Source organism: Carcharodon carcharias, chromosome 10 (assembly GCF_017639515.1).
Source record: "Carcharodon carcharias isolate sCarCar2 chromosome 10, sCarCar2.pri, whole genome shotgun sequence".
NCBI classification, from domain to species: Eukaryota; Metazoa; Chordata; class Chondrichthyes; order Lamniformes; family Lamnidae; genus Carcharodon; species Carcharodon carcharias.
In genome coordinates this window covers 35,982,722-35,999,135 of record NC_054476.1, presented here as the reverse complement: position 1 = coordinate 35,999,135, position 16,414 = coordinate 35,982,722, and the positions used below count along the sequence as shown (strand labels likewise).

The window sequence follows — 16,414 nt, the reverse complement described above, 5'->3', positions numbered from 1 at the left end:
CAATCACAGAAAGGTCCTGGTAAAATGATAACGCATCTGGTTACAAATATTTGATATATATGCAGCATAGGTCATTAATATTAACAGCAACAACAATATAATGCGGTGTTAGTTTGTGTGCGCCCTAATGGTGATCCCAGCACAACTATTAAACAGAGTATAAATTTTACTTTAACAGCATTGTGCAATATTGTTAATTACATCCCATATTTTATCTCACTGCGCAGACGATAACACTGATCTCAGTGACTGCCTCAGCCCTCACCAACATGATCTGCACATTGCAGCACATGGACACGGTGACAGTAAATTCATATTTGGGGAAAGATTCAATATTTGCAATCCAGATAAACTGCACTAGATCTTTTCCATTCTATAGAAGTAGAAGATGCCTTTATTCTACCTGGGTGCATGATATCATTCAATGTAATTATTTCATACAAGGGGTGTAATTGGATTCTATTTTATCAGTAATCACACAGGATAGAAAGATCAAATGACTCTGGAGCAACAAAGTGGAAAGATTGAACATAGGTCTTCACTGTCAGTGGGAAGTGTTAGAGCCCTCAGGTGTCTCTGTGTGACAAACTTTTAAGAGGCCAGAGGACAAAGACTGGTTCACAATTGTATCTGTATTTTCTTGATCAGCAAGTCTGAAGATTTTGCTGATTGCTGCTTCTTGCTACAATATATTTTCAGTATCTACTATGCAGTACAATTTTATATTTCAATACCTCAAAAAAACTTCAAAAAGCACTAAGATAGAGTAGGATAATAGGTTATGTAGACAAAGGACAAAATTGAAGTCAATGGAAAGGTTTCTTGAGCATCGTGTGCAGTGTAAAACAGGTTACTGATTCAGTATGAGCCCACTATACACCCCTGTCCTGGCAGTTTCACCCCACAAAGCCTACTCACAGTAAACTTTCATTAGCAACCAAAATAAACCAAACTCTAGCCATGATTCCACCCTATGTTTTTAAAATAATTGTGGATGACAAAGGCCATCTAGCCCAGCGTATCTCATCCATCCAGAATGACATACGAACATATGTATTAGGAACAAGAGTAGGACCTTCGGCCCCGCAAGCCTGCAAAAATACTTAATTGGCTGTAAAGAGATTGGGACATCATGAAAGGTGCTGTATAAATATAGCTTTTGTCTTTCTTTCATAACATCTGCATGCAGTAGGCAGCGTGACTGTAGCAATGGTGAAATTTGAAGTTCAGTACTGATTCCCTCAGGATAACTAATCATCGAACAATCAACTGATGTTAAAAAAGTGGCTACAAAGAAATCACCACATTTATAAAACAATTCAACTCTGTAGCTAATAGGACCTTATCATTCTGACTTCTCTGGCTCCAACCCACAATTGTGTTACACGCTGAATTTACAGCCTATCCACAAGTTCCATATGATATTTGTTATCATTTGTACTAAATAGTATTTTTTTTAAATTCTAATTGTTGCTTGAGGTGAGAGAAAAATGGGCAAATTAAGTGGAAAAATGTAATTAATAAATAAACTCCAACAATGACCCACCCTCAATTCCTCCCTCCAACCTCCCACTCAATCCTCTTTCAACCTTCCCCCCACCCCCCCCCCCCCCCCCCACCCCCCTCCACCAAACTACCCTGTAACCCCCCCCTAGCCTCTGGCGTTTGGCACTATCTGGCAGCCCCCTCGCCAGTGCCCTGGTGGGATCTGCCTGTAGGTGGCGCTGCTGATGTGGAGGTTACATCTACGGTTGCTTGGAGCTGCATCACGAATCCCTCTGTTTGCAAAGTCTGTCCTCCGTGTCACCCCCAGAACTTGCATCGCTATTAGCCAGGAACTCCATTTCAGTTCCAGTCTGTGAGCTATGGGACAAAGCCAAGCAGTGAAGGCCTGAGTGGTTTCACTCCCAGCCCCAAGGCAGTGGGTCATTGCAGAGACTTGATCACATAATCCCAGCCAACACTCTACTGATGAACACTGACGTTGGTGTCGTCTTGTGGATGAGATATTAAACTGAGGTCCAGTCTGCCTCTCAGGTGAATGTAAAAGATCTCATGGCCTCTGTTTTGAAGAGCAGGGGAGTTCTACCTGGTGCCCCAGCCAATGTTTATCTCATGTATTTCATTGTTTGTGGGAGTTTACTGCTTGTCAATTGGCTACTGTTTCCCAATGTTAATATAGTCACTCCTCTTCAAGACATACTTAATTGGGATGACCTGAGATTGAGGAAGATACTACATCAATGCAAGTTTGTTCTTTTCATTTTAAGTCATTCCATTCGCTGGAGTTGGTGTCAATGGATGTTGCTCATTCATTTCAACTGTGTCATTGGTTATTCTGGTGAATCTTTGACTTTATTTTTTCTATTTTTGTCCTCTGTAGCTGTTGCCCATCCCATTGTTAAGCGACAACCAGAGTGTCGACTTCAGTCATGTGTTTGCCAGACTGGGCAGGGGTGATAGGTTAATTTGCTGAGGAAGATGAGGGAATTGGTTCGGTTTTTATGACTAACATTGTTTTTTTTTTCCTCTGGTGCCAGCCCAAAAGTTAGCAAATTTAATATTAAAAAAAAGGAAACTTGTTAATATGGCATTTGAACTCATCAGAACCAATACATTTATCACATTGACAGCTATAGCATTGATTCTGTTTCCATGCAGCCATCCTCTTCTCATCTCATTGGGCCATTGCATCATAACATTTTCCGTCATCCCACTTTACTTAGAAGTTAGAGTACAGAAACAGGCCATTCGGACCAAAGTGCCCATGCCGATGTTTATGCCGCACACGACCCTCTTCCCACCCTACTTCATCTCACTTTGTCCTTCTATTCCTATCTCCCATTCTCACCACTCTCTGGGTAAAGAAGTTTCTCCTGAATTCTCTATTGGATTTATATTTCCACTCGCACCAACAATCCCCAGTTTTGGTCTCCCCCACTGATGGAAACACCATCTCTACCTTGCCTTATCCAACCCTTTATTAAAGACCTCCATCAGGTCATGCCCAGTCTTCACTTCTCTGGAGAAAAGAGCCTCAGTCTCTCCATTCTTTCCTGTTAGTTTTAACCTCCCAATTTTATTTTTGCCCCTTCTCCAGTACCTCTATCTTTTTTATAATGGAGACCAGGCATGTACATAGTACCTCAAGTGTGCTGTAACCAAGGCTGTTTATAAGATTTGGAATTCTTCCTGAGTTAAATGACTCAAGGTGAGCTCGTGGGATACAGTGTTTATCGTCCAATAATTCCCAGATCTTGAAACAGTCAATTGACAAAATAACATTCTCAAGATGTGGGCATAAGTCTGGCATTTATTGCCCATTCCTAGAATCACCTTGCGAAAGTGATGGTAGGTGATGTATCTCCTTAAAGCTTTGTGGTCTGTGTGCCAATGGTGGTCCTATGTTGGGATGTGTGTTCATCATTCAGTGTCTCCCTGACCCATGAGCATGTTAATGTCTTGACTAAACTCTCTTTTACAGTTTGCTGACGGTGTCTATCTGGTGCTGCTTATGGGGCTCGTCGGGAACTATTTTATACCTTTGCACAACTTCTTTCTCACCCCAGACAGCTTTGAACACAAGGTAAATATTTGATTACTTGCACATACGTTTCACCATCAAAAATAGCAAAGAAGCTGACCAATGCTTGAAGAGTTGCAGCTTTTTTGTGCTTTTTGTGATGTGCTAAATGCAAGAAGATATGGAGCAGAATTAAGGCCTTGAGCCACTTCCTGTTTGTTCTCTGGCTCTGAAACCTCCCCCCCACCAAGTCCAACCAAAACACAAATGCTTGTTGCCTTGTTCCCCCATCCAGGCAATGGGAATGGGTTTTAAGCATAAGAAATAGGAACAGGAATAGGCCATTCAGCCTCTCAAGCCTGCCCCGCCTTTTCATAAGATCACCGCTGATCTTCCCTCAACTCTAGTTCCATGCTCCATTGCTTCATTCCCTTAATGCCCAAACATCGATTAACCTGAGCCTTGAAGGGGCATGCTGGTCCATGCTGATTAACCTTGTCACAAATTTCCAATATTGTATCCACCTAGGATGACTCCATTGGAGAAGAGCATAAAGTATATACTTATCGCATTCTCCGTCAGGCTCTGCAGTGTCACAGATGCAGAATCAATCAATGAGCAAAACAGCCAGTCATGATGGGTTCTTTGGACTTGGAACCTGAAATTTACTCAAGCTAAACACCAGTGATCAGCATCAATGCTGGAGAGAGCTAACGCTTCTTAAATACATGCCTGTTGTATGACTCAGCATCATTTGCGGCACAGGTAACACACATTGAAAAGTGAAATTCTTTCACTTTTAATATCTATTTAAACACACAGCATCCCTCATTCACTTTAAACGCGACCTAAAAAAGATTGAAGAGCCGAGATTAGCTGCATTGATGGGACTGAAACTAAAACCTACTGTATACCAAAGCTTGCCTATTTCTTTGTTTTCCTAACTCTCTTCAACAGGTCCATAATGTGTCCTTTGCATTTGAACTGATGCAGGATGGAGGTTTAGAAAAACCAAAGCCTCGATCAGAAGGTATGTAGTACATCATTTACAATGTGTTCAAGATTTATAATCTATGTGCATCGTATTAGCAATGTAGACCTGATCCACCCTCTACTGGACCTGGTTATAATTATAATGCTCAAACAGTTCATAAATTTAAAGAATTGATGAGAACCAGAGAAGACGTGAGGAAAACAATTTACACAGTAAGTTAAAAGCAAAATACTGCGGATGCTGGAAATCTAGAACAAAAACAAAAATACCTGGTAAAACTCAGCAGGTCTGACAGGATCTGTGGAGAGGGACACAGTTGACGTTTCGAGTCCGTATGACACTTCATCAGAACTAAGACATATAGAAATGAGATGAAATATAAGTTGGAAGAAGGGGGTGGGACAGGAGAGCTCGATAGAGGCCAAGAAGAGACTGCCAAAGATGTCATAGACAAAATGACAAAGGAGTGTTGACGGTGGTGATATTATCTAAAAGATGTGCTAATGGAGACATTGAGAGTAGCAAACAGGACAAGCTAGTGGCAGATGTCCCTAGTGCGGGTGGGGTGGGGGGAAGGGATCGAAATGGGCTAAAAGATGGAGATCAAAATAAATTTAAAACTAATGGGTCCCCCCCCACCCCGTCGCTTCTGTTCTGATGATGCCACTTTCCAAAATAGTTCCTCTGACATGTCTTTCTTCCTTCCTTAACCGAGGTTTTCCACCCACGGGGATTGACAGGGCCCTCAACCATGTCCAGCCCATCTCCCGCGCATCCGCCCTCACACCTTCCTCTCTCTCCCAGAACCATGATAGGGTCCCCCTTGTCCTCACTTATCACCCCACCAGCCTCCACGTTCAAAGGATCATCCTCCACCAACTCCAGCACGATGCCACTACCAAACACATCTTCCCATCATCCCCCCTGGTGGCTTTCCGCAGAGATTGTCCAGGACACCCTGGTCCACTCCTCCATCGCCCCCTACACCTCAACCCCCTCCCATGGCACTTTCCCATGCAACCGCAGAAGTTGCAACACCTGCCCCTTTACTTTCCCCCTCTTCACCATCCAAGGGCCCAAACACTCCTTTCAAGTGAAGCAGCACTTCACTTGCATTTCCCTCAATTTAGTTTACTGCATTCGCTGCTCCCAATGTGGTCTCCTCTACCTTGGAGACACCAAACGCAGGCTGGGTGACTGCTTTGCTGAACACCTTCGGTCTGTCCACAAGCATGACCCAGACCTCCCTGTTGCTTGCCATTTCAACACACCACCCTGCTCTCATGACCACATGTCTGTCCTTGGCCTGCTGTAATGTTCCAGTGAAGCGCAACGCAAACTGGAGGAACAGCACCTCATCTTCTGATTAGGCACTTTACAGTCTTCCGGACTTAATATTGAGTTCAACAATTTGAGATAATGAACTCTCTCCTCCATCCCCACCCGCTTTCTAATCCCCCTTTTCCAATAAATTATAGTTTTTTTTATTATAATTTTTTTTCACACTTTTTTCTTTTCCCTCCTAGTTTTAAATTTATTTCGATCTATTGTTTCATCTCCATCTTTTAGCCCATTTCAATCCCATTCCTCCACCCCACCCACACTAGGGCCATCTGCCACTAGCTTGTCCTGTTTGCTACCCTCAATGTCCCCATTAGCACATCTTTTAGATAATATCACCACTGTCAACACCCCTTTGTCCTTTTGTCTATGACATCTTTGGCAGTCTCTTCTTGGCCTCCACCTATCACTGGCCCTCTATTGAGCTCTCCTGTCTCACCCCCTTCTTCCAACTTATATTTCATCTCATTTCTATATGCCTTAGTTCTGACGAAGGGTCATCCAGACTCGAAACGCAACTGTGTCCCTCTCCACAGATCCTGTCAGACCTGCTGAGTTTTTCCAGGTATTTTTGTATTTGTTTTACACAGTGAGTTGTTGTGATCTGGAATGCTCTGCCTAAAAGTGGTGGAAGCAGTTTCAATATTAAAAGGGAATTGGATAGATACTTGAAGGGAGACATTTTTCAGGGCATTGGGGAAAGAATAGGGAATGGGACTAATTGGAATAGCTCTTTCAAAGAACCAGCGTGTACAATGGACTGAATGGCCATCTTGTCCAGTGCTGTATCGTTCCATGATTCAACTGAACTGTTAAAGCAGCTCAACTGTCTAATTAGTCTTCTCATTATATATCTCTGAGACTTTGCTTGGGCACAGAATAAAAGGTGGTTAACCTATGAGGGCAGGTTGCATAAACTGTCAGGCGGAAATGGTGTCCTATTGTATTCAGAACCAGGACGGAGCATAGGAAGCACTTTAGGAAGCATATATCCTAATTAATAACCGTCACTCCACTTCTAAAGATGATGACTCTTTGGCATTTATCGAGACCATGGACAAATTTGACAAAAATTTCCTCTTGCCCCAGTCCTATTTCTTTCCTTGCTTTCTTTCTCTCTGCCCTGTCCAGTGACGCTGTGTACAACATCACAATAGGTACCACCCCTACACATGAAAGAAGGAACACCAGCTTCTTCAACACTCCTGCCAACATAGCTCTGCACCCAACCATTGAATGGCGTGTGCCAGTTACAGGGTTGGGATCTCAGAATGATGCAGCTCAGAAGGAGGCCATTCAGCCCATCATATCTGTGCCAGCCTCCATTGAACCTCTTTCTCTGTTTGATGGCCCTTATTTGTTCCTCAGAAGTTGCTTTGCCATTTTTACACCCCAATGGAAGTTTTAATGGTACAGTAGTGTAGTGAGTTATATTACTAGACTAATAACCTGAGTTCATAATCCCAAGAGAATTCGAATTCAGTCTTTTTTAAAAAAAGTTTCAAATCTGGAATTGAAAAGCTGGTGTCAGTAAAATGACTGCAAACATGTTGAATTGTTGTTAAAAACCCAACTAGTTCATTAACATCCTTTAGGGAAGGAAACCTGCCCTCCTGGCCTGGTCTATATGTGACTCCAGTCCTGCACCGACATGGTTTGAGTCTTAACTGCCCTTGGAAATGTCTCAGCAAGACATTCCGCTGTAACAAAACAGCTACCAGTGATTCAAGAAGAATATCCACCTACTCAAGGCATTTAGGGGATGGGTAATAAATGCCTTGGCCACATCCTGAAAGTAAATTTAAAACAAGTGCAGAGGTCAGAATTTAGTGAATGCATCCTTAAGCTCAGTGCCTATCAGTCCAGGCTGAAGTGCGTTAGAGAAATTTTCTGAATTTTTCTTAGAATAATATTGAAATAATTACGAAATCAGCACATGATTTTCAGCTTAAATCCGACATTAAAAGAGCATTGTTAAATCAGGATGAAGTGCTGTTTTGTTGATGTCTTTTGATCACGTGTACAATAAAAGCTGTCCTTGACCATACCTGAGTTACAAAGTGAAAACAGGAAATGACGGAAATATTCAGCTGGCCTGGCAGTATCTGTGCAGAATGAAACAGAATTACTGGGCAGAATTTTCTCCCCATTCGTGGAGAGGGGAGTTCAGGAGCGGGCATGTGCAGGTACATCTCCAATTGTTGCCCCCGATTGGGGGTGCACTGCCATTTTATATGGGTGGGCCAAATTAAGGCCCGCCCAGCGTGACATCCGCCAGGAAGCGCTATGCGCTCCCTATGCGAGTCGGCGGGGTGGGGGAGGGAATCCCTCAGCCAAGAGTGTGCTCTTTCGCATGTGCGTGAAAGAGCACACTCATCTCCCTGAGGCTAAGTGCTGCCTCAGGGAGATGGGCACCAAATTTTAAAAAAAGTTAAAAATAGAAAAATAAAATTTCCCTGACATGTCCCCTCATGTGACACTGTCACTTGAGTTGGGACATATCCATCACTTTCAGTTAAACTTTTATTAAATTTTTAAAAACATACATGAAACCTCATCCCGCCCGTTTTTAGTTTTTAAATGGTCTCAATTAGCCATTGACAGGTTGGCGGGTGCACAGTTGATTTGGCTGTGCCCCCGCCTACCTGAAAATTGAAATGACGCAGGGTGACATCATCCCATGTTGGCGTGCAGGTCCCATTCCTCCCCCCCGCATGCCAAGTGGGAAATCCTGCCCCATGTCTCAGGTTAATGACCATTTATCAGAAACTGGCCTTCCCTCTCCTGGTCAGGCTCCAGGTATATCCTGGCAGCCTTCCTGTAGTCTTGGGGTCATCCTGTGGATGGGGCACCCTGTGCCCCTAATAGGGGCTGTGCCATTGACAAGGGCCACTCACATGGGAAGAATACCCCCTGCCCTCCAAACCAACACTACCGCTTCCCCATATCCCATGGCCACCGCACCCCCCCCCCCCCCCCCCCCCCCCCCCCCAACAACCCAACCACTGGCCTCAATTGCACCATCCTGCTTATCTCCCTTTCGGGCCTCCGGTGCTAGTCCTGGGCCTCCTGCTGACCCCACTACTCCGATGGCACTGCTGGAGCTGAAGAGCTGCCAGCCTTCTGATTGGACAGCAGCTCCTGAAGGTTAGAACTTCATCTCCAAAGGCCAGGGAGCCCCGACTGCCTGATTTGCAGTTAATCCCGCCGTGGCTGTGATAGCATAGCCACAGGCTCTCTGGCCAGTAGACAGGGCCTTTGCCACAGCCGTTAAATTCAATCCAAAGTTTCCATCCTTGATGCACTGGGCTATGGATTAGGAGGCTCTAATTAGGAGGCCCCTAGGTAGCCTTTCTTTTGCACAGTGGCCAAGATGAGCAAATTGAAGACAGAGCAAATATGATCCTTGTTCCACAGGGGAAGCCCCTTGATACTGACCAAATTTAACAATTATTTTGGTGCAAAAAATATTACTGAAATGCTTAAGGGGAGATTTAATATAGGTGTTCAGAATTATGTGTAGCAGCTAAGAATGAACTGTTTCCAGTTTAAGATAATTGGCAAAAGAAAGAGGCAAGATGAGGTGAGATTTACAACGTGAGTTGCTATGATCGGGAACGCACTGCCTGAAATGGTGGTGGAAATCTTCAAAAGGCTCTAGGGTTAAATGCTTGAAGGGGAAAAATTTGCAAGGCTATGGGGGAAAAGAGCAGGGGTGAGTGGGACTAATCGGATAGCTCTTTCAAAAGGGCCCACACAGCCTCACTGGACTGAATGGTCTTCTCCGAACCGTGCAGCACAGAAGATTCTAACTGCAATCATAAACTCTTATCAAAAGCTATGCATTGCCTCTTGCAGATATCGTGAACTGTGACCTGAAGTCTACCCTACGCGTGCTCTACAATCTGTTTACCAAATACAGGAATGTAGAGTAACCTGAAGGCAGATGGCTCTCTCCAAGAACCTGACTAAAATCCAGCCAGAGCAACACCAATTACATTTACAGGAGCCCTGGCCAGGCGATGGTCTGAACTGCCAATCACTGTCATGTTGTAACATTCATGCAGCGATATTTCAAGATTTTTGTTGGTTACAAGATTATTGTTAGCCTTTATATATTAAAAAAATATAAAAAGCACTTGAATTACAAAGACCAGAATCAAATTGGACTCGGTGAACGCCAGTACTTCGAAGGTTAAGCTGTTGCATTCTGATAAGTGGAATTCGATTAATGTGGAATCCAGCATTGGAGATTTCCAAAGATGCCTGTGTCACAAATACCAAAGAGCTGTTCCAGAATTGAAGAGTTTCCCAGATACAGTTTCATAGCCAAGATTCCAAAATTGCAATTATTCAGTGAAAGTAATGTTGTATTTTATGTTTAAAATAAATATTGAGCCCTAATGTATAAATAAGCTGGGGCAGAATTCCGGGATACATGGGGAAAAATGTACCCAGACCAGAAGAGCTTACTCTCTTAATCTTCATCAAGAACTAATCAGATTGTTGCCCTGTGTAATGTTACTAAAGCTTTCAATATGTGAGAATTTATAATGAACACAGGGATAGTTTGAACATTCATTGATATTTAAGCTTTATTTAATCTGTAATCATGTTGCATACAGGGTTTTGACAGTGTAGCCTTTATGGAACTGGGTCTTGTCATGAATTCAAATCCCACTAATATAAATTGAAAAACTGAATTTGATAAACCTGGTGATTTGGTGTCTGGTTACCTGAAAGAACAGTGACCATAAAATCTGTCAGATTTATACAAAATAGAACTGGTTCATGAATGTCCCTCAGGAAAGGAAACCTGCCGTCCTCACCTAGTGTGGCTTACGCATGACTCCCAATTCCACATTCCGGTTTACCCTCTTGAAGTGGCCTAGCAACCCAATTCATTTGAGAAACTAGAGATGGATAACAAATGCCCAAGTCATTATCCCTTGGGGACTCCTGTCAAAATATTGACATATCACAGAAACTATTTCAGATATTGACACACACTCTTGGGGACCCCTCCAAATATTGACAACACTCTCAGGGTGCCTTCAAATATTGATGCACTCTGGGTGACCCTGTCAACTCTTGGCACAGTCCTAGAAATCTTGGGGATATGAGCTACGTTTAAGATACTGTAGAAATAAACATTGTTTTCATTCACGTAAAACTGCAAGCAAGCACCAAATACCAAAATATGACCAGACAAATAAAGATATGATGACTGCAACAACCTCCTCCCAAGTCCTGCCTGGTGAGACCACACCTGGGGTACTGAGTACAATTTTGGTTTCCTTACCTAAGGAAGCATGTATTTGCTCTATAGGGAGTGCAACAAAAATTCACAAGACTGATTCCTGGGATGACGGGTTTTTCCAATGAAGAGAGATTGATTTGAGTAGTCTTCCCTAGAATTTAGAAGAATGCGAGGCAATCTCATTGGAGCATTAAAAATTCTCAGGGACTTGATTGGGGTAGATGTTGTGAGGCTGTATTCCGTGGCTGCGGAATCCAGAACGTGGGGGTCACAAGCTCAGAATAAGGAGTTGCCCACTTAGGACTGAGAAAATAAAACTCTTCAGTCAAAGGATTTGAATCTTTGTAATTTCTACCCCAGAGAACTGTGGATGCTCAATTGAGTATATTCAAAATAGAGATTTTTGGATACAAAGGGAGTTAAGGGTCTGGGGCTAGTATTGAGGTATAAGAACAGCCCTGATCTTAATGATGGTGGAGCAGCTTTGAAGAGCCCAAATGACCTAAGCTTGCTCCTATTTCCTATCTTCTAAAATACTGATGAGGTAAAACATCTGCTTTGATTAAAATTTAGGAACTTTGAATTATTTTTGTAATTAGCAGGCGTGGAATAATCTGAAAGTCATGTGGTTCGCAACATTTGTCCAACTCCATATAGTATATAGATTTAATGTAATTTACAAAGGAACCAGAGGGGGAATGAGGCAAAAAAATTTTACAAAGAGAGTTGTTGTGATCTGAAATGTACCGTTTGAATGGCGGTGGAAACAGATTCAGTAGCAACTTTACAAAGGGAATTGCATTTATACTTGGGTAGAATTACATAGCATATACAACAAAGAAATGGACCATTCAGTCCAGCTGGTCTACACTGGTGCTAATGTTCCATACAAGCCTCCTCCCTACTTCATCTAACCCTATCAGCATATCCTTCTGTTCCTCTTGCGTTTACCTTGTTTATCCCTTAATGCATCTATGCTATTCGCCTCAGTCTTGTAGTATGGTATTGAGTTTCACATTACTTGCAAAGTAAAAACTTGCAGGGCCACGGGAAAAGAGCAGGTGGTGTGGGATTAATTGGACAGCTCTTTCAAAGAGCTGGCACAGGCATGATAGGCCAAATGGACTCTTTCTGTGATTTAAAAGTCAATCACTCTAGATGAGAATAGTTTCTATTTAGATTTTTCCAAGATTGTCTCTTCCTTTTCCCAAAAGAAAACCAAGCACAGCCCAACTAAAATTGTAGAAGTCTGAACCTAGCAAGTTGCTTAATACTTGCACCTTTCCTTCACTGATTTTTCTGATGGTCCCAAGGCAGTCGGGCCCCACCACCATCATCAAGCCAGGTTACAAGCTCTCCAAGTATCCCAATGTTTGACATTTAGTAGAAAACCTGGGCTTTACAATGATGTGAAATTGAAATTGCCATGTAATTGCCCATAAAAGTTAGAGAAAATGCAATCTGTAAAGTAATGTGTGTGGGCCAGCTGGGCAATCGCCCAGCTTGGTGCCATGGTCAGACAGGACAGGGTTAATGGGGTTAGAAGGTGGGGGGAGTGGTGGTGAAATGGGACTGAAGGCCATTACTTCTGTTGAAAAATGATGGGTATTTTAAGAGGGCTCAATCTGTTTTTTATTTGCAGGACAACTTGCTGCTCCTTTTTGTTTTTAGATTTATGAGGAAGAGAGATCCAGGGCGCAAGTGGCTGATTTTAATCCTGCCCCAGATATTACAACCACACAATATAATAAATGACAGCTGCTCCATGCTGTACAGGAAACCCAATTAAGACATCACTTTAACATTTCCAGCAAGTCAATTGTACATGTCCGGAAAGAGAAGATAGACTTGGGAATCTTCCGAGGCTCCTCCGTCCCATACTATTCCTTCTCATTGAAGCTTGAGATGCACACCATACTTCTGTTAGATTCAGCTACGTATATTTCAAAGACATTTTTCAAACCCATTTTAATAACATGCACAGCCTTATATGATAATTATGGTGTATCAGGGCTTAATACAAGACATTATTCAGCACTTATGAGAAAACAGGGCCATTGACAATAATGTAGAATAATGAATGGCTTGGAGGGAGTTATAACATAATTGAGAGTTTGAGATGACATTGTAAAGCATGAGAGTGAAACATGGGAACTTTATATGAGGAATCTGATCTGGAGATTATGTTAGTGCTGTGGGCACCTGCATTAAAAAGGAAAGGGAAGGGGAGGTGGAATGGAAGTAGAGGAGATGTAAGATTGTCGCTCTTTGTCTCTGTCTGTCTTTACCTCCCTGTCTCTTTCTCTGACTCTGTCAATTTCTTTGGCTTTCTTTCTGTTTCACTCATTCTCTCTATCTGTGTGTGTCTCTCTCTCTCACTCTCAGTACTGAGATCTACATTACCCTTGATTTGATGCCAACCTCCTGTATGTTTTTTAATGTAAATATTGCACATTGGCTATGTTAAGCCAGTGTTCTGTTCTGTATTGTATTAGAACAAAATAACTGAGATGGGACAGAAGGGAAAATGTGATCCTCTGAAGCTGTCCCCACTCGTTGCCACTCCAATCTGTATCTGCTCTTGCGAGGACAGGGGATTAAAGTTGTTGCCTTCAAATATGAGCTCAGGATTACAGCCTCAAATCCCTCTTCGGTCAATGTTCAATAATATTGTAAAATTTATACCTCTGCAAATAGCCAGACGGTATTTAGTTTCCTGCACAGTGCAAAAACTCCCCACAGTACATCAGTGAGCCCATGTTAAAAGCTGCGATATGTAAGCAGGTGCATTATAATACATCACCTGAGCAGCAGTATGCCTGGTTGCTAGGCTATTTCTTGCAGTTAGATATCAACCTCGGATTTTTAATATATTATTCTAATAATCTTGTTTTAACGTAACTTCTTTTTACAATGGACACAAACTGAATTAAATTAAATTTAGATCAAAGGAGTTTTTATGCATTAAATCAATCTTATTCCAAATGTGCTGTTGCTTTATAGTCAGTTTTAACTTTGCGCGCGCGTGTATCCCTGCTTCTTTCATCAGAGAATTGAATAGGAGCAGCAGATTAAGCAGTCTTTCATGTTGCAATATTAATATTTGAAGCACTTACTGTATATTCCTAGACAGGCAAAAGAACTTTGTTTTAGTGTTTGTTACAATGCAAAAACAAGAAGTAATTCTTCATAGAATATAAATTCTACATTTATTGCCTCGAATCTTCAGGATCCTCAAATGAGAGCTGACTTAAAACACTGGAGTGAAAAGTCCAACAGACCCTCCTCTTCGGACAGTCGCTGCTAAACTTAATGCACAACTCTGCACAAGTGTTTGGCCTCTTCAGAGTGCTTGGAGGGATTGTGCCAAGATGTGGGGAGAGAACTGAAGGCAAAGCTGTTTGCAGTTGCAACTGTTTCCAAATCTCCTGCATTCACTAATGAATCTCCTTTGTTGCCTTTTTTGCACTGGTGGTCAAGGGCAGATGGATTGTTATTGTGCCACTGTTGCATTCTCTCTTCGATTTTGTCTGGTATGTGGTTTTTAGCTTGATCCCCACACTCTGGAATTAACCTCCCTCAACGCCTCTCTCTCTCTCTCTCTCTCTAACTGTCTCTTTCTCTTTAGCTCTTTCTTGTCTTTAAGATGCTCCTTAAAATTTACCTCTTTGACTATCTTTTGATCAGCTGTGCTAATATCTCCTTACATGGCTTGGTTTCAATTTTTTTTCAATTATTGCTCCCATGAAGCACTTTGAGGATGTTTTACTATGTTAAAGGTGCTGTATAAATCAAGTTGTTTTTGCAGTTGTCTGACCTGGTGAGGGAAGTCACTCCATTTGTTACAGTGTGTGTTCTGTTTCCCCTCTTTAATGAAGATTCACCATATGGTCGATGCCAGTACAGCCTGTGGCAGTCACTGCTGTAACACCAGCTGCACTACCCCTGGCACAAGTTGAAAACTAGCATAGCTGTGTCTTTGTTGCAGACTGGAGCTGCTCAGAGGGCTGACTGTTCTGGTGAAGAAGCACAGGCATTATTTCAAAACTAAGGAGTGAATTAACAGTCCATTGTAGAGTGATTGTATTTTATCAGCTGCTTACAGAGCCTCGGTCAAGATGTTAAATTGTAATGCTGTTAAGAACTTTAAAAACCACACACACACACACACACACACACACACACACACACACAATTGCAGGTGCACAAACTCAGTTTGTATTCCCTGGAGTTCAGAAGGTCGATCCCATCTGGTGTAAGTGCGTTCAGTTCTAGGCACCACAACTCAGGAAGGATTATATTGGCCTTGGAGTGGGTGCAGCACAGATTCACCAGAATGATAATGGGAATAAAAGGGTTAAATTACAATGACAGGTTGCAGAGACAAGGCTCGTCTTCCCTTGAAAGTTGAGGGGCGGTAAATCTAAATCTTCAAAATGATTAAAGAACACAATAATGGTGATAGAGACAGTTCTTCTAATGAGGGGGGAATCCAGGCCAAGGGACAAAATATTTAAGTTAGTCAGGCCGTTCAGGTCTGATGTCAAGAAGCACTTCTTCCCAAAAGGCGATGTATTCTGAGGGTCAACTGAAATTTTTCAAGGTTGAGATTGATATATTTTTGTTAGGTAAAGGTATTGAGGGAGGTCTTGTGGCACAGGGGAGCATCCTTACCTCTGAGCCAGAAGCTCCAGCTTTAGGTCCTACTTCAGGACTCAATGGCCACAGAACGTGACCGAATAGGTTGATTATTAGCCTGTAAATCCTTCCAATATGCCTGACGACAAGCGGTAAGGATGAGTGAGTTTCCTGGTAAGGATACTGCAGAAGGCAATGGAAAACCACTGCAGTACTTTAACAAGCATTGTGGACCAATGCAATGGAAGTCCATGGCCACCAACCCCCTCTTAGGGCATGTTACCTGCATGAGGAGGAAGGGTTTTGAGGTATGGAACAAAGGAGGGCAAATGGATCAGCCAGGATTTAACTGAATGACAGAAGAGTTCAGAGAGCTTGTTCTGATGGAGGGTTGCGTCCACTGTTTCCTGCTTTCCAAATTACTGAATGTTTACAACTCTTGAAATCCATTGTCCCTCCTCATTTGCTCCTTTGTTTTACTTCCTTAGACCCCTTCCCCAACCCATAATTATCTCCTCACGGCTTGTGATTGATCAGAGATGCTGACTGTTTATTCCAACTCTTGCAGTTTATGGATCTAACACCACTTAGGATCAGAAAACGATGCAGAGAAGAGGAGGCCATTTGGCCCATTGTGCCTTGTGACTTTGTGTTGGTG

The 16,414-nt window shown here is 42.6% G+C and overlaps 1 protein-coding gene across 2 annotated transcripts in view; it reads left to right on the top strand.

Annotated features, from left to right (window-relative positions):
• The window catches only part of LOC121283024 (alpha-parvin), a 103,054-nt gene extending 88,951 nt beyond the window's left edge, over positions 1–14,103 (top strand). For both annotated transcript variants that reach the window (XM_041196948.1, XM_041196949.1), the window contains exons 11-13: positions 3,485–3,586; positions 4,481–4,553; positions 9,717–14,103. In XM_041196948.1, the coding sequence (XP_041052882.1) occupies positions 3,485–3,586; positions 4,481–4,553; positions 9,717–9,793 (252 nt within the window). In that variant the 3' untranslated portion in view covers positions 9,794–14,103. The remainder of the gene's footprint in view (positions 1–3,484; positions 3,587–4,480; positions 4,554–9,716) is intronic.
• Positions 14,104–16,414: the final 2,311 nt, after the last annotated feature.